The following is a 16,794-nucleotide window of genomic DNA, read 5'->3' on the forward strand; positions in this document are numbered from 1 at the left end:
GTTAATGAAGGCATTAACAGAACTGTTCCACGCTGAAGTTAAATTAGATTTAACTCGGTCCGGATGTGTTCGTACCTCTACAACCGCCCTTAAAAACAAACAAACTTGGACTATCCCTTTAAGGGCACGTCGCTGCTGACAGACAGACAGACAGATGGACGGGCAAGTGAGTGGTTGAGCCTGATGTCAGTGTCCAATCCAGCTGGAGGAGAATGTTGATCTGAACTAAATGAATCAGTTTTTATTTCCTTTTTAATGTTAAATAAGTGCAATTAACCTTTTCATCAGGGAGAAATCCTTGCCATGGAGAAACAAAAGCTCAATGATGGGTTTTAGAGTTTAGAGAAAGCGACTGTCCTGGGACTATCCATCTTCTGAGCTGCTTTCATCACATCCTGAGTCTGAAGCATGCTCATGTTCCACGTGGAGAAAGATGGAACGAGGTGCTGTTGAAATGCGCCGACTCAATCAGCTTTAGGAAGACTTAGAGAAAAGCGATTTCCCCAGCCAGCTCCCGAGCCCAAAAGCCGTTTTGATTCGTCTGTGGAGAAGTTTCTTTTAATGCTCAAAATAGCTAATGTTCCATCAATCAATGTTCAATTTTTCTTTGTCATGATAAACAAATTTGATTAGAGTTTTGGACTCTGGTTGAGTGAAGCAAATATTGGTAAGTCACAACTTTGGGATCTTTTTCTGACATTCATTAGATCATACTGTAAATAAATTAACCTATTTTTTTCATTACTTAAAGACCGTGTAACGCAAGTACAAATATAATCATTTTCACACATGTTAGAAAATAGTGGCCAGACATGTGGGGCAAAAACAACTGTTGAATAAAGAATTATGGAGTAAAGACTGAAAACAGTTTCTCTCCTCACTACACTGATTTCACTTCCATTGGACTCAGTACCTCTCGTACTTCATACACAAGTAATATGAAGCACTTTTACTATAAACTTTTGGAGTAGTCCAGGGTCAAATTTGCCTTTAGTGACACAAATGAGGTTACCTTTGCTGAAGTATAAAATCCATAATTTTGATTATTAGCAACTTCTTTAGGCTTTAAATTTGGGAAAGTGGTTTGTAACACATTTATCTGTAGAATGAAGGATGATTGATTCTTCAGTATACATAAACTGTGTAATGAGATCAAAAATGTAATTATTTATAATTTAAGGTTTCTGGAGGTTTTAATGTAAAAGAGCTCCCTGCCTCCAGAAGGCTTTGTTCATGGCGTTGAGTTCCACGTGAAGCTCCATGTGTGTGATGTTCTCTGCTGGCTGACTGATGGAGAGGGTGGTGTAAGGAGAGGTGGGACCAGCTGAGGACGACATGGCCCTGACGGCGGACTGAGCGGGTGTCCACAGCCCCCTGTCTGAGAGAACACATACAGAACAATTACAACCAAGACACAAAAGAAAGGATAATTATTAGTCAATGTCTAGATTTATGTTAAACCAGAAAAAGCCGCCTAACAGCTCGATAAAATAAAAAATATATACTTAAGGTTGTGTTGACTTAAACATAGTATGTTATTTCTCCATGTGACTCAGATGTTATCCTCTTCTCCTGTTGTTCTGTGTAATGTCTTGGCTTCTCTACTCCACTCTGTATTCATTAGATCTGCTTTAAATGATTGTGTAAATGGGACAAGACAAAAACAAAAAAAAGGATTTTAATGACGACGTTCACTTAAACACAATTAAATCACCTTGATTGAGGAAATCATTGCAGCTTTTTGCAACATTTCTCCAGTTGTCTCGTCGAATGAAGCATCCAACAGCACATTTGGAACTTTGTTGACGATTTATCAATGAATCAAGTAGATAACATTAACGACCAATACCGATACATCCTATGAACTATGAAGGTTCATGGATCTTGTAAAGGAGGACATGGGGACAGTTGGTGGAGCCCAGGGGTCCGCAAACACCGAAATAAAATTAATCTGGAGCCGCAAGACCTATTTGACCCATAAAATGAGGATAATAACACGTATAAAGGGTTTTATACAGATATACTAATGTGTATAAAAGAACAAGTTTGTTGCACTTATGAAATTTAGGAACTACAAAAAGAAAAAAATAAACACAGAATGATGTTGACCTAGTCCTTCCATTGTTTGTGGCAAATTAATGAAATTAAAAGTAACCCACTTTGAAATAAATGAAGCAATATTTGGATTGTATGTAGTTCATGCTTGAAAAAAATCGTCTATGGTATGTGGTATGTGGATCCAAAGATGGACAGGACTCCAAAATGTGTACTTTTTCATGTCAAGGCTTTTTAATATTGGATTTGACGTAGACATTGGATGAAAATGTATTGATCTCCTTGATCTCTAAAAAATGTATTATATATATGTTGATTCTGGGCATAAAATTAAACAGCAGAATCTGGGCTACAAGGCTGTATAAACATATTTTAAATGTGACAAACACAGCTCAAATAAAAATTAAATGAATTACTATATTACTATATCAAACTTTGAACGGGACCAATGCGTCAAAACACTTTTTTGTCAAATTTTGGACGAAATACTAAACTATAAGTTTTTTGGTCGGATTTTGGACGACATACTAACCTATGACTTTTTTGTCTCATTTTGGACGACATACTAACCTATGACTTTTTTGTCACATTTAGGACGACATACTAACCTATGACTTTTTTGTCACATTTAGGACGACATACTAACCTATGACTTTTTTGTCTCATTTTGGACGACATACTAACCTATGACTTTTTTGTCTCATTTTGGACGACATACTAACCTATGACTTTTTTGTCACATTGAGGACGACATACTAACCTATGACTTTTTTGTCTCATTTTGGACGACATACTAACCTATGACTTTTTTGTCTCATTTTGGACGACATACTAAACTATGACTTTTTTGGTCACATTTTGGACGACATACTGAACTATGACTTTTTTGTCTCATTTTGGACGACATACTAACCTATGACTTTTTTGTCTCATTTTGGACGACATACTAACCTATGACTTTTTGGTCACATTTTGGACGAGATACTAAACTATGACTTTTTTGGTCACATTTTGGACGACATACTGAACTATGACTTTTTTGTCTCATTTTGGACGACATACTAACCTATGACTTTTTGGTCACATTTTGGACGAGATACTAAACTATGACTTTTTTGGTCACATTTTGGACGAGATACTAAACTATGACTATTTTGTCTCATTTTGGACGACATACTAACCTATGACTTTTTTGGTCACATTTTGGACGACATACTAACCTATGACTTTTTTTGTCACATTTTGGACGACATACTAACCTATGACTTTTTTGTCACATTTTGGACGACATACTAACCTATGACTTTTTTGTCTCATTTTGGACGACATACTAACCTATGAGGGCCACACGGTGGTATAGTGGTTAGCACTCTCGCCTTGCAGCGAGAAGACCCGGGTTCGAGCCCCGGTTGGAACAAGGGCCTTTCTGCATGGAGTTTGCATGTTCTCCCCGTGTGTGCGTGGGTTCTCTCCGGGTTCTCCGGCTTCCTCCCACTGTCCAAAAACATGCAATGTGGGGATAGGTAAATTGGACACTCTAAATTGACCATAGGAGTGAGTGTGAGAGTGAATGGTTGTTTGTCTGTCTCTGTATGTGGCCCTGCGATGGACTGGCGAACTGTCCAGGGTGTACCCCGCCTATCGCCCGATGTAGCTGATATTGGCACAGCACCCCCCGCGACCCTCTGGTGGAGGATTAAGCGGTAGATGATGACTGACTGACTGACTAACCTATGACTTTTTGGTCACATTTTGGACGACATTCAAACCTATGACTTTTTTGTCTCATTTCAGACGACATACTAACCTATGACTTTTTTTGTCTCATTTTGGACGACATACTAACCTATGATTTTTTTGTCACATTTTGGACGGCATACTAAACTATGATTTTTTTGTTTCATTTTGAATGACATACTAACCTATGACTTCTTTGTCTCAATTTGGACGACATACTAAACAATGATTTTTTTGTTTCATTTTGAATGACATACTAACCTATGACTTCTTTGTCTCAATTTGGACGACATACTAACCTATGACTTTTTTGTCTCATTTTGGACGACATACTAACCTATGACTTTTTGGTCACATTTTGGACGACATTCAAACCTATGACTTTTTTGTCTCATTTCAGACGACATACTAACCTATGACTTTTTTTGTCTCATTTTGGACGACATACTAAACTATGACTATTTTGTCTCATTTCGGACGACATACTAACCTATGACTTTTTTATCACATTTTGGACGACATACTAACCTATGACTTTTTTGTATCATTTTGGACGACATACTAAACTATGACTATTTTGTCTCATTTTGGATGACATACTAACCTATGACTTTTTTTGTCACATTTTGGACGACATACTAACCTATGACTTTTTTGTCACATTTTGGACGACATACTAACCTATGACTTTTTTGTCACATTTTGCACAACATACTTACCTATGACTTTTTTGTCTCATTTTGGACGAAATACTAACCTATGACTTTTTTATCACATTTTGGATGACATACTAACCTATGACTTTTTTGTATCATTTTGGACGACATACTAACCTATGACTTTTTTGTATAATTTTGGACGACATACTAACCTATGACTTTTTTGTCTCATTTTGCACAACATACTTACCTATGACTTTTTTGTCTCATTTTGGACGACATACTAACCTATGACTTTTTTATCACTTTTTGGACGACATACTAACCTATGACTTTTTTGTATCATTTTGGACGACATACTAACCTATGACTTTTTTGTCTCGTTTTGGACGACATACTAACCTTTGACTTTTTTATCACTTTTTGGACGACATACTAACCTATGACTTTTTTGTATCATTTTGGACGACATACTAACCTATGACTTTTTTGTCTCGTTTTGGACAACATACTAACCTATGACTTTTTTGTCACATTTTGGACGACATACTAACCTATGACTTTTTTGTATAATTTTGGACGACATACTAACCTATGACTTTTTTGTCACATTTCGGATGACATACTAACCTATGACTTTTTTGTATCATTTTGGACGACATACTAACCTATGACTTTTTTATCACATTTTGGACGACATATCAACCTATGACTTTTTTTGTCACATTTTGGACGACATACTAACCTATGACTTTTTTGTCACATTTTGGACGACATACTAACCTATGACTTTTTTGTCACATTTTGGACGACATACTAACCTATGACTTTTTTGTCACATTTTGCACGACATACTAACCTATGACTTTTTTTATCACATTTTGGACGACATACTAACCTATGACTATTTTGTCTCATTTTGGACGACATACTAACCTATGACTTTTTTTGTCACATTTTGGACGACATACTAACCTATGACTTTTTTGTCACATTTTGGACGACATACTAACCTATGACTTTTTTGTCACATTTTGGACGACATACTAACCTATGACTTTTTTGTATCATTTTGGACGACATACTAACCTATGACTTTTTGGTCACATTTTGGACGACATACTAACCTATGACTTTTTTGTATCATTTTGGACGACATACTAACCTATGACTTTTTTGTCACATTTCGGACGACATACTAACCTATGACTTTTTTATCACATTTTGGACGACATACTAACCTATGACTTTTTTGTATCATTTTGGACGACATACTAACCTATGACTTTTTGGTCACATTTTGGACGACATACTAACCTATGACTTTTTTGTATCATTTTGGACGACATACTAACCTATGACTTTTTTGTCACATTTTGGACGACATACTAACCTATGACTTTTTTGTCACATTTTGGACGACATACTAACCTATGACTTTTTTGTATCATTTTGGACGACATACTAAACTATGACTATTTTGTCTCATTTCGGACGACATACTAACCTATGACTTTTTTATCACATTTTGGACGACATACTAACCTATGACTTTTTTGTATCATTTTGGACGACATACTAAACTATGACTATTTTGTCTCATTTTGGATGACATACTAACCTATGACTTTTTTTGTCACATTTTGGACGACATACTAACCTATGACTTTTTTGTCACATTTTGGACGACATACTAACCTATGACTTTTTTGGTCACATTTTGGACGACATACTAACCTATGACTATTTTGTCTCATTTGGGACGACATACTAACCTATGACTTTTTTTTGTCACATTTTGGACGACATACTAACCTATGACTTTTTTGTCTCATTTTGGACGACATACTAACCTATGACTTTTTTGTCTCATTTTAGACAACATACTAACCTATGACTTTTTTGTCTCATTTTGGACGACATACTAACCTATGACTTTTTTGTCACATTTTGCACAACATACTTACCTATGACTTTTTTGTCTCATTTTGGACGACATACTAACCTACGACTTTTTTGTCACATTTTGCACAACATACTAACCTATGACTTTTTTGTCTCATTTTGGACGACATACTAACCTATGACTTTTTGGTCACATTTTGGACGACATACTAACCTATGACTTTTTTGTATCATTTTGGACGACATACTAAACTATGACTATTTTGTCTCATTTTGCACGACATACTAACCTATGACTTTTTTTGTCACATTTTGCACGACATACTAACCTATGACTTTTTTGTCACATTTTGCACGACATACTAACCTATGACTTTTTTTGTCACATTTTGCACGACATACTAACCTATGACTTTTTTGTCACATTTTGCACGACATACTAACCTATGACTTTTTTGTATCATTTTGGACGACATACTAACCTATGACTTTTTTGTCACATTTTGGACGACATACTAACCTATGACTTTTTTGTCACATTTTGGACGACATACTAACCTATGACTTTTTTTTTATCACATTTTGGACGACATACTAACCTATGACTTTTTTATCACATTTTGGACGACATACTAACCTATGACTTTTTTGTATCATTTTGGACGACATACTAACCTATGACTTTTTTATCACATTTTGGACGACATACTAACCTATGACTTTTTTGTCACATTTTGGACGACATACTAACCTATGACTTTTTTTTATCACATTTTGGACGACATACTAACCTATGACTTTTTTTGTCACATTTTGGACGACATACTAACCTATGACTTTTTTGTATCATTTTGGACGACATACTAAACTATGACTATTTTGTCTCTTTTTGGACGACATACTAACCTATGACTTTTTTTGTCACATTTTGGACTACATACTAACCTATGACTTTTTTGTCTCATTTTAGACGACATACTAACCTATGACTTTTTTGTATAATTTTGGACGACATACTAACCTATGACTTTTTTGTCACATTTTGCACAACATACTAACCTATGACTTTTTTGTCTCATTTTGGACGACATACTGACCTATGACTTTTTTGTATAATTTTGGACGACATACTAACCTATGACTTTTTTGTCTATTTTGGACGACATACTAACCTATGACTTTTTTGTCACATTTTGGACGACATACTAACCTATGACTTTTTTGTCTCATTTTGGACGACATACTAACCTATGACTTTTTTGTCTCATTTTGGACGACATACTAACCTATAACTTTTTTGTCTCATTTTGGACGACATACTAACCTATGACTTTTTTGTATCATTTTGGACGACATACTAACCTATGACTTTTTTGTCTCATTTTGCACAACATACTTACCTATGACTTTTTTGTCACATTTTGCACAACATACTTACCTATGACTTTTTTGTCTCATTTTGGACGACATACTAACCTATGACTTTTTTGTCACATTTTGCACAACATACTAACCTATGACTTTTTTGTCTAATTTTGGACGACATACTAACCTATAACTTTTTTGTCTCATTTTGGACGACATACTAACCTATGACTTTTTTGTATCATTTTGGACGACATACTAACCTATGACTTTTTTGTCTCATTTTGCACAACATACTTACCTATGACTTTTTTGTCACATTTTGCACAACATACTTACCTATGACTTTTTTGTCTCATTTTGGACGACATACTAACCTATGACTTTTTTGTCACATTTTGCACAACATACTAACCTATGACTTTTTTGTTTCATTTTGGACGACATACTAACCTATGACTTTTTTGTATAATTTTGGACGACATACTAACCTATGACTTTTTTGTATCATTTTGGACGACATACTAACCTATGACTTTTTTGTCACATTTTGGACGACATACTAACCTATGACTTTTTTTGTCTCATTTTGGACGACATACTAACCTATAACTTTTTTGTCTCATTTTGGACGACATACTAACCTATGACTTTTTTGTATCATTTTGGACGACATACTAACCTATGACTTTTTTGTCTAATTTTGGACGACATACTAACCTATGACTTTTTTGTCACATTTTGCACAACATACTAACCTATGACTTTTTTGTCTCATTTTGGACGACATACTAACCTATGACTTTTTTGTATAATTTTGGACGACATACTAACCTATGACTTTTTTGTATCATTTTGGACGACATACTAACCTATGACTTTTTTGTCACATTTTGGACGACATACTAACCTATGACTATTTTGTCACATTTTAGACGACATACTAACCTATGACTTTTTTGTCTCATTTTGGACGACATACTAACCTATGACTTTTTGGTCACATTTTGGACGACATTCAAACCTATAACTTTTTTGTCTCATTTTAGACGACTATTTTGTCTCATTTTGGACGACATACTTACCTATGACTTTTTTGTCTCATTTTTGACGACATACTAACCTATGACTTTTTTGTCACATTTTGGACGACATACTAACCTATGACTTTTTTGTCACATTTTGCACGACATACTAACCTATGACTTTTTTTGTCACATTTTGCACGACATACTAACCTATGACTTTTTTGTCTCATTTTGCACGACATACTAACCGTTGACTTTTTTGTCACATTTTGGACGACATACTAACCTATGACTTTTTTTGTCACATTTTGCACGACATACTAACCTATGACTTTTTTGTCTCATTTTGGACGACATACTAACCTATGACTTTTTTGTCTCGTTTTGGACGACATACTAACCTTTGACTTTTTTATCACATTTTGGACGACATACTAACCTATGACTTTTTTGTCACATTTTGGACGACATACTAACCTATGACTTTTTTGTATCATTTTGGACGACATACTAAACTATCACTATTTTGTCTCATTTTGGACGACATACTAACCTATGACTTTTTTTGTCACATTTTGGATGACATACTAACCTATGACTTTTTTGTCACATTTTGGACGACATACTAACCTATGACTTTTTTGTCTCATTTTTGACGACATACTAACCTATGACTTTTTTGTCACATTTTGGACGACATACTAACCTATGACTTTTTTGTCACATTTTGCACGACATACTAACCTATGACTTTTTTTGTCACATTTTGCACGACATACTAACCTATGACTTTTTTGTCTCATTTTGCACGACATACTAACCTATGACTTTTTTGTCTCATTTTGGACGACATACTAACCGATGACTTGAGTATGTCGTCCAAAATGTGATAAAAAAAAGTCATAGTTTAGTACGTCGTCCAAAATGTGACAAAAAAGTCATAGTTTAGTATGTCGTCCAAAATGTGACAAAAAAGTCATAGTTTAGTATGTCGTCAAAAACGTGACAAAAGTCATAGGTTAGTACGTCGTCCAAAATGTGACAAAAAAGTCATAGTTTAGTATGTCGTCCAAAACGTGACAAAAAAGTCATAGGTTAGTATGTCGTCCAAAATGAGCCAATAAAGCCATAGGTTAGTATGTCGTCAAAAATGTGACAAAAAAGTCATAGTTTAGTATGTCGTCCAAAACGTGACAAAAAAGTCATAGTTTAGTATGTCGTCCAAAATGTGACAAAAAAGTCATAGTTTAGTATGTCGTCCAAAATGTGACAAAAAAGTCATAGTTTAGTATGTCGTCCAAAATGAGACAAAAAAGTCAGTTTAGCATTTCGTCCAAAAAGAGCTGTCAAATAAGTTTTTGCGACAACATCGTCCTTCAATTGTCTGTAAAGGAAGCCAATGAGATGTCGATCATTCGTATAGACCCAGCCCTCGCTGAGATACAGTCCAATAAAGAGAGACACAGCTTAGTTGAGCTATCTGTGGTTTGTTTTTGGAATGTAAAATATATAGAAGTCTACTGTAACTTTTAAACAACGCCATGAACTGTTTTATTGAACACACACAGTGATATAAAACATGATACATGAGAAAATGCAAATGGCACAGATCTTGCTAAAATGTGCCAAATGAGACTTGCCTGTACTTTCTGTACTAAAACCTCTCTAATTTTGTTCTGCTTCACTTGATCAACATCAAACTTTGCAAAGATGATGTTCACATGTTGTACTTTGATTTGATTGAAGTATAAAGCTGCATCATTCCAAAGAGATACTCATCATGAAATTGCCTTTGTTTCCAAGGCAAACCTGAATTCTTTTCATTTTTTTGTGTGTCATCTTCGTTTACTCTTCACCAGTAAAACATGTACTGATATTTATACATCTTAGCAAATCCCACAAGTCTTCCATTTACTATGACATGCAAAGTATTCAAATAGCCCTTGTGGTTGCAGAGATATACTCATTTCATTGAGTGTGCAATGTTCGAGCAGAGACTTACAAAAAAAGGCTTAGGGGGTTTTAAGAAGCAAAAAAAAAATCTATTTAATAATTTCTCTGAATTAACTTAAATCTGTAAAGTTTTATCAATAAAGCATTTCATTTATTTGAATCCAGTGTTGTGATGAAGCAAATTAAGATGAACACAAACTTTCAACAAAATGTATTTAATAAAATGTTAATTAAGGCATTAACAGAACTGTTACTGTTCAAAAACGTTCCACGCTGAACTTAGATCAGATTAGATTTAACTCAGTCTGGATGTGTTCGTACCTCTACAACCACCCTTAAAAACAAACAAACTTGGACTATCCCTTTAAGGACACGTCACTGCTGACAGACAGACAGACAGATGGACGGGCAAGTGAGTGGATGAGCCTGATGTCTGTTCGTGTCCATTCCAGCTGGAGGAGAAAGTTGATCTGAACTAAATTAATCAGTTTTAAGTTCCTTTGATGTTAAATTAGTGTAATTAACCTTTTCATCAGGGAGAAATCCTCGCCATGGAGAAACAAAAGCTCAGTGATGGGTTTTAGAGTTTAGAGAAAGCGACTGTCCTGGGACTCTTCTTCTCCATGGCAGCCTGAGCTGCTTTCATCACATCCTGAGTCTGAAGCATGCTCATGTTCCACGTGGCCTGGAGAAAGATGGAACGAGGTGCTGTTGAAATGCGCCGACTCAAACAGAGAAAAGACAGAAAAAAAACTTGGAGAAAAGAGAGGTGATGTTGATTTTTACCATGTAGTGCAGCCCATCTGCCACACTGTGATCTCTGGAGTAGATGAGGTTGACTTTGGTTCCTTGTACAGCGACAGGGCTGCGAGCAGCGATTTCCCCAGCCAGCTCCAGAGCTCCAGTCATCATGGCTGCCTTATCTGCAAACACTCGGCTGCAGAGGAAATGTCAGTGAGTAAAGCTCGGGACTGTAGCACATTCTGAGGGTATGATAACACTGCTTGCATAAAGCAGTTTTTTCCTCTTCATACATTATATTTGTTAGAAAATAGTGGTTGAGAACATGAAGAAGTGGTAAAACTACAATGGTTGTGTTCAATCTCAAGTCTGCAGAAACTTGATATCTGCCCAACTCATTTTTCAGTTAAATTTAATAAAATGTGTGTGAATGTGTAGATAGCGACAGACGTTTTACCTGACCAGCCCGCTGCTCTTTGCTTCGTCAGCGTACATCTTCCTGGCCGTCAGAGCCAATTCATTCACTAGACTGGAGAACATGTGAATCACATGACAACAGTGGAGACAAACAGCCAGTCACCAAAAACAATGACATTCCTAGTAGTAGTAGTAAAAGATGCCTTACATGCCATTTTTTTATTTTTTTTAAATGGTCTGTTTTCATACAGTGCTTTTCTAGTCTTGATGACCACTCAGAAATGCTTTACACGAGTTTCAGTCACCCCTAACTTTGTCATTAGATAATTATAAATATATAAAATATGTATTGGTATTAATTAGATATGTGTCCATACTGAGGTTCAAATTTTTGATACTTATTTTATTACATACAGGTTACATACTGTGATGACATTTTTCTTTTTTTTGACATCAATGCCTTAATCTATGATAATATTTATCATGCTTTACTAGAACAGGACCATTTTTTACACCTTCACTAATTCTTACTTTGGCCAATAGTTTTTTGTGTTTTTGGACATAAACAAACACAAAGCTTCCCCGTGCTTTTATTAAATGGCTGATTTACCTGCGGCTTCCGATGACTTTAGGAAGTCTCTGGAGAGTCCCGACATCTGCTGCAAGTCCAATATCAACTTCCTGTGAAAACCAACGCAAACATGTCAGGCAGAATCAGACAATCACCTGCTTCCTTTATTAGAGGAGTGTCTGTCTATGCTTCATCAAAAACATCCGTGTTTTTATTTTGACATTTTTTAGCCACTGCTGTTAACTACGAGACTGTGGTTTAAAACAGCTTTCATTTCACTAGTTTCCCTTGTATGGAAGACTAAACTTTCAAAGCATTTATATTTTTATTTCATCTATTATATTCAATTTCCCTAACATCTACCCTTTTACTTGTCAAGTAGAACTAAACAATCATTTTTAATTTGAAATCAAACTCATCAAAATCACAAAAGCTGCAATTTAACTTGTTCTATTTTTGGATTATTCTATGTTCCATGCTGACTTTACAAAAGTGTGGAAACAAATAATCTTAATTGTAATAGCAATTCTCATCCTTGCATTACATTGTAGAAGATAATATTTTGATGGTATTTTATGTTGTGCTGCTAGATCATCTTTTTAAGCTATAACACAGGGATATTGAAGTGTAACTTGACTTTAACAAATAATAATACTGCACACCAAATTGCATTCACAATATCTGTGAGAAAAATAGCAAGTAGGTATTTTCCTCAAATCGTTCAACTTATCGTCAGATTTCCAAAAGTAAGAAAACTGGATAAACATGTACTCACCTTCACCTGGAACCAGGAGTCCTGAGAGCACAGGCGGATGTCGCAGGCTGTGATCAGGTCAACACCTGCAGCAAAGCACAACATCCACAGTCAACATGACAAAAACACTCATTTTCTCAGTGGACATTGGTGGAGGCGAGTGAGCGAGTGAAGCGTTGTCAAAAGTTAAGATAAATAAAGAAAATAAAGACCAATAATAGAGCCTTTTGTGAGTGGCTAAAACCTGTTGGTGGTGTCATATGCAATTTCTTGGCACAGGGGGCGCTCCAAGCTCAGTCAGTGCTGTGTCAGAACCCTTTAAACAACCACACCATACAAACTGAACTGTCACTATAAATCATCCATCCATCCTTTATCCTCCACTGGAGGTAAATGAGGAAATTAAGCTCCTGGTTATAAAAAGTGAGCTCCAATTTGACGTCCCACCTCCTCCGATGCAGGCTCCGTGTACGGCCACCACAACAGGCTTTGGACACTGTGAGGAGAAAAGTCATACTGTAAATAAATTTAATTTAATTTTTTCATTACTTAAAGACAGTGTAAAGCAAGTACAAAGACAATCATTTTCGCACACATATGTGAAAATAGTGGCTAAAACATGTGGGGAAAAAACAACTGTTGAATAAAGAATTACGGAGTAAAGACTGAAAACAGTTTCTCTCCTACACTAAACTGATTTCACTTTCATTGGACTCAGGACCTCTTGTACTTCATACACAAGTAATATGAGGCACATTTACTGTTTACATTTGGAGTAATCCGACAACAGCAACACAAATGAGGTTAACTTTGATGAAGTATAAAATCCATAATTTTGATTAGTAGCTACTTCTTTAGGCCTTTAAATTTGGTAAAGTGGTTTGTAACACATTTATCTGTGGGATGACGAAGTCAGAGGAGAGCTTTTTTTATCACTTTACACAAACTTACAAACCTTCTCTATGACAGAAAATGTCTCTTGATACTTGGCGATTATTCTACGCAAGTTCCAGGAGACTCTGGCCACGTCGTCACCCTGCGGCTGGAGTATGTCGCTGGCAATATCCATCAGGTCGATACCTGGAAGGTAAAGCAGTCACACCGTCACTGAAAACAGAGCCATTAATGGCAATAATAATAAAAAAAAGAAGATGACAACTGCCTGAAACCCACCAGCTGTGAAGATCTTCCCTGCTGCAGAAACCAGCACCACTCTGCAGTCCGGGTCTGCCGTGATCTCATTAAAGCAGTCCACCATTTCACTGGGAGAAAAGCACACACTGTGGTATAAATACTTGGACATAACTATTAGTTACATTCATTTGTTTTCTTTTTCACATTAATATTCAAATTTCTCATGTTTGTCAAATCTCACTCAATCATTTTTATAATTAATAACAAATGTATTTTCAAGTTTAATGATTCAGTGTTGATTCTTCAGTACAAATGAGCCAATATCAAACTGTGTAATGAGATCAAAAATGTATTTATTTATAATTTAAGGTTTCTGGAGGTTTTAATGTTAAAGAGCTCCCTGCCTCCAGAAGGCTTTGTTCATGGCGTTGAGTTTCTCAGGCCGGTGAAGCTCCACGTGTGTGATGTTCTCTGCTGGCTGACTGATGGAGAGGGTGGTGTAAGGAGAGGTGGGACCAGCTGAGGACGACATGGCCCTGACGGCAGACTGAGCGGGTGACCACAGCCCCCTGTCTGAGAGAACACATACAGAACAATTACAACCAAGATTAACAAAAAAGAAAAGAAAGAATAATTATTAGTCAATGTCAAGATTTACCCGGATTTAACCAGAAAAAGCAGTCCAACAGTTGGATAAAATAACAAATATATACTTAAGATTGTGTAAACTTAAACACAGTATGCAATTTCTCCACGTGACTGAGATGTTATCCTCTTGTTGTTCTGTGTAATCTATTGGCTTCTCTACTCCACTGTGTATCCTTTAGATCCGCTTTAAATTATTGTGTAAATGGGACAAGACACAAAAATCAAAAAAAAAAATTTGATTGATTGAGGAAATCAAAGAAAGAGTTGTCTCGTCTGATGAAGCTTGCCACAGCAAATTGAGCTTTAATTGACGATTTATCAATTAATCAAGTAGATAACGTTAACGACCAATACAAATACAAATACCTCCTATGAACTATAAAGGTTCTTGAATAGTTCTTGAATGTCGGCAACTTTTAGAATACAGAGCCATTTTTGTCTGGAGACCCATTTGACCCATAAAATGAAGATAAAAACATGTATACCGGGTTTTATACAGATATACTATGTGTGTAAAAGATCAGGTTTGTTGAATTTATGAAAGTTGGGAACTACAAAAAAAAAACTGTTGACATTTCATTGCTGTTTATACCCAACCTCTTATAAAGTAGAGAAAAAATTAAACACAGAATTATGTAGACCTTGGCCTTCCATTGTTTTTGGCAAATTGATTAAATAAATAAATAAATAAATAAATAAGTAGGTAGGTAGGTACAAAGATGGACTAGGCTCCAAATGTTTACTTCTTCATGTCAAGGTTTTTAAATATTGCATTTGACCTAGACATTGGATGCAGCTATTAAAACACTTATTTATCGCCTTGATCTCTAAAAAGGTTTTTTCAAAGCTACAAGGAGCCACTGCAGAGGGGCTGAGGTGAAAAGGACACAAGGAGAGGACAAGACTGAGCTGTGGCGACCCCTACAGGGAGAAGACGAATTGTGAAGTAACATGTAAGCGGCTACACCTTTCACCCACATAAGATACACAATATTGTTGACGTGTACTTTTACCTCAGTAAATACAACAACAATTATTACATTACAACAATAACAACAAAAACAAACCACTGAAACTTACGATTGGTTAAAGCTGATCTGACAACAGCGGACAACATCGCAGCTTCACTAGTGTAGAGATTATAAAACCACAGCAGCTTCCCCTGCGTCTCTCCTTCACTGACGTTAGCCGCGGCTTATCTAATGCTAATTGCTGGCTATCTGATGCCAACCGCTAGCTAATAAACTAACTTCCGCTTAAGTTGTCTATAGGTTAAACTGCGACAAAATTACAGAGAGGAAACGGACTTATTCAACATTACACTGACCGAACATGAATCTGAACTACAATAACAAATGTGTCTTCAGTCACCTTTTGTTTGCTAGCTAGCCCAGCATCACTTGCCGGAGAGAAGCGCGTTGCCATCGATCTCGCGAGAGAAACAAGCTACCCGAACCATGAAAACGAGCCCTAGTAAAGGAAGCCCCCCTTCCCCTTTCCAAACTGTGCTCAAGTGTGTTAACAAAACTGAATCAAAATACCATGGAGAATTTCAGTAATAAAAACGGTATGATATGGTCGCGTTACCGATTCCCCCCGAGATTAGAACGCCATACTCTGAAACAGAATATCAAAACATGACAGCAAAAAATATTTCTCCAATAATCTAATTGACAACATTTGTCAATGGGACAACTCATTTAATGAGAGTTGTGTGCTGAGCAATGAGCAAATAACATGTGCATTCTGTAGCTCAGCGCCACAAAATTAATGTCTCCAGGGACAGGTGACTGCAGGTGCAGCCGTTATTAGTCTCTTAGTGACTCA

The 16,794-nt window shown here is 36.1% G+C and overlaps 1 protein-coding gene across 2 annotated transcripts; it reads right to left on the reverse strand.

Moving 5' to 3' along the window:
- Positions 1 to 10,272: 10,272 nt before the first annotated feature.
- Positions 10,273 to 16,432, reverse strand: ech1 (enoyl CoA hydratase 1, peroxisomal). 2 transcript variants are annotated; one of them, XM_058633871.1, is made up of 10 exons: positions 16,339 to 16,432; positions 14,724 to 14,892; positions 14,359 to 14,447; positions 14,141 to 14,265; positions 13,633 to 13,681; positions 13,207 to 13,271; positions 12,471 to 12,541; positions 11,901 to 11,972; positions 11,489 to 11,639; positions 10,273 to 11,387 (listed from the first exon to the last, which is right to left on the reverse strand). In XM_058633871.1, the coding sequence occupies exons 2-10, from the start codon at positions 14,849 to 14,851 to the stop codon at positions 11,283 to 11,285; spliced, it is 855 nt and encodes a 284-aa protein (XP_058489854.1). In that variant the 5' UTR covers positions 14,852 to 14,892; positions 16,339 to 16,432; the 3' UTR covers positions 10,273 to 11,282. The 2 variants fall into 2 exon arrangements, with proteins under 2 accessions (XP_058489854.1, XP_058489853.1); XM_058633870.1 differs by having other exon boundaries at positions 16,048 to 16,408.
- Between the last annotated feature and the right edge of the window lie 362 nt (positions 16,433 to 16,794).

This window comes from Solea solea, chromosome 7, assembly GCF_958295425.1.
Source record: "Solea solea chromosome 7, fSolSol10.1, whole genome shotgun sequence".
NCBI lineage: Eukaryota > Metazoa > Chordata > Actinopteri > Pleuronectiformes > Soleidae > Solea > Solea solea.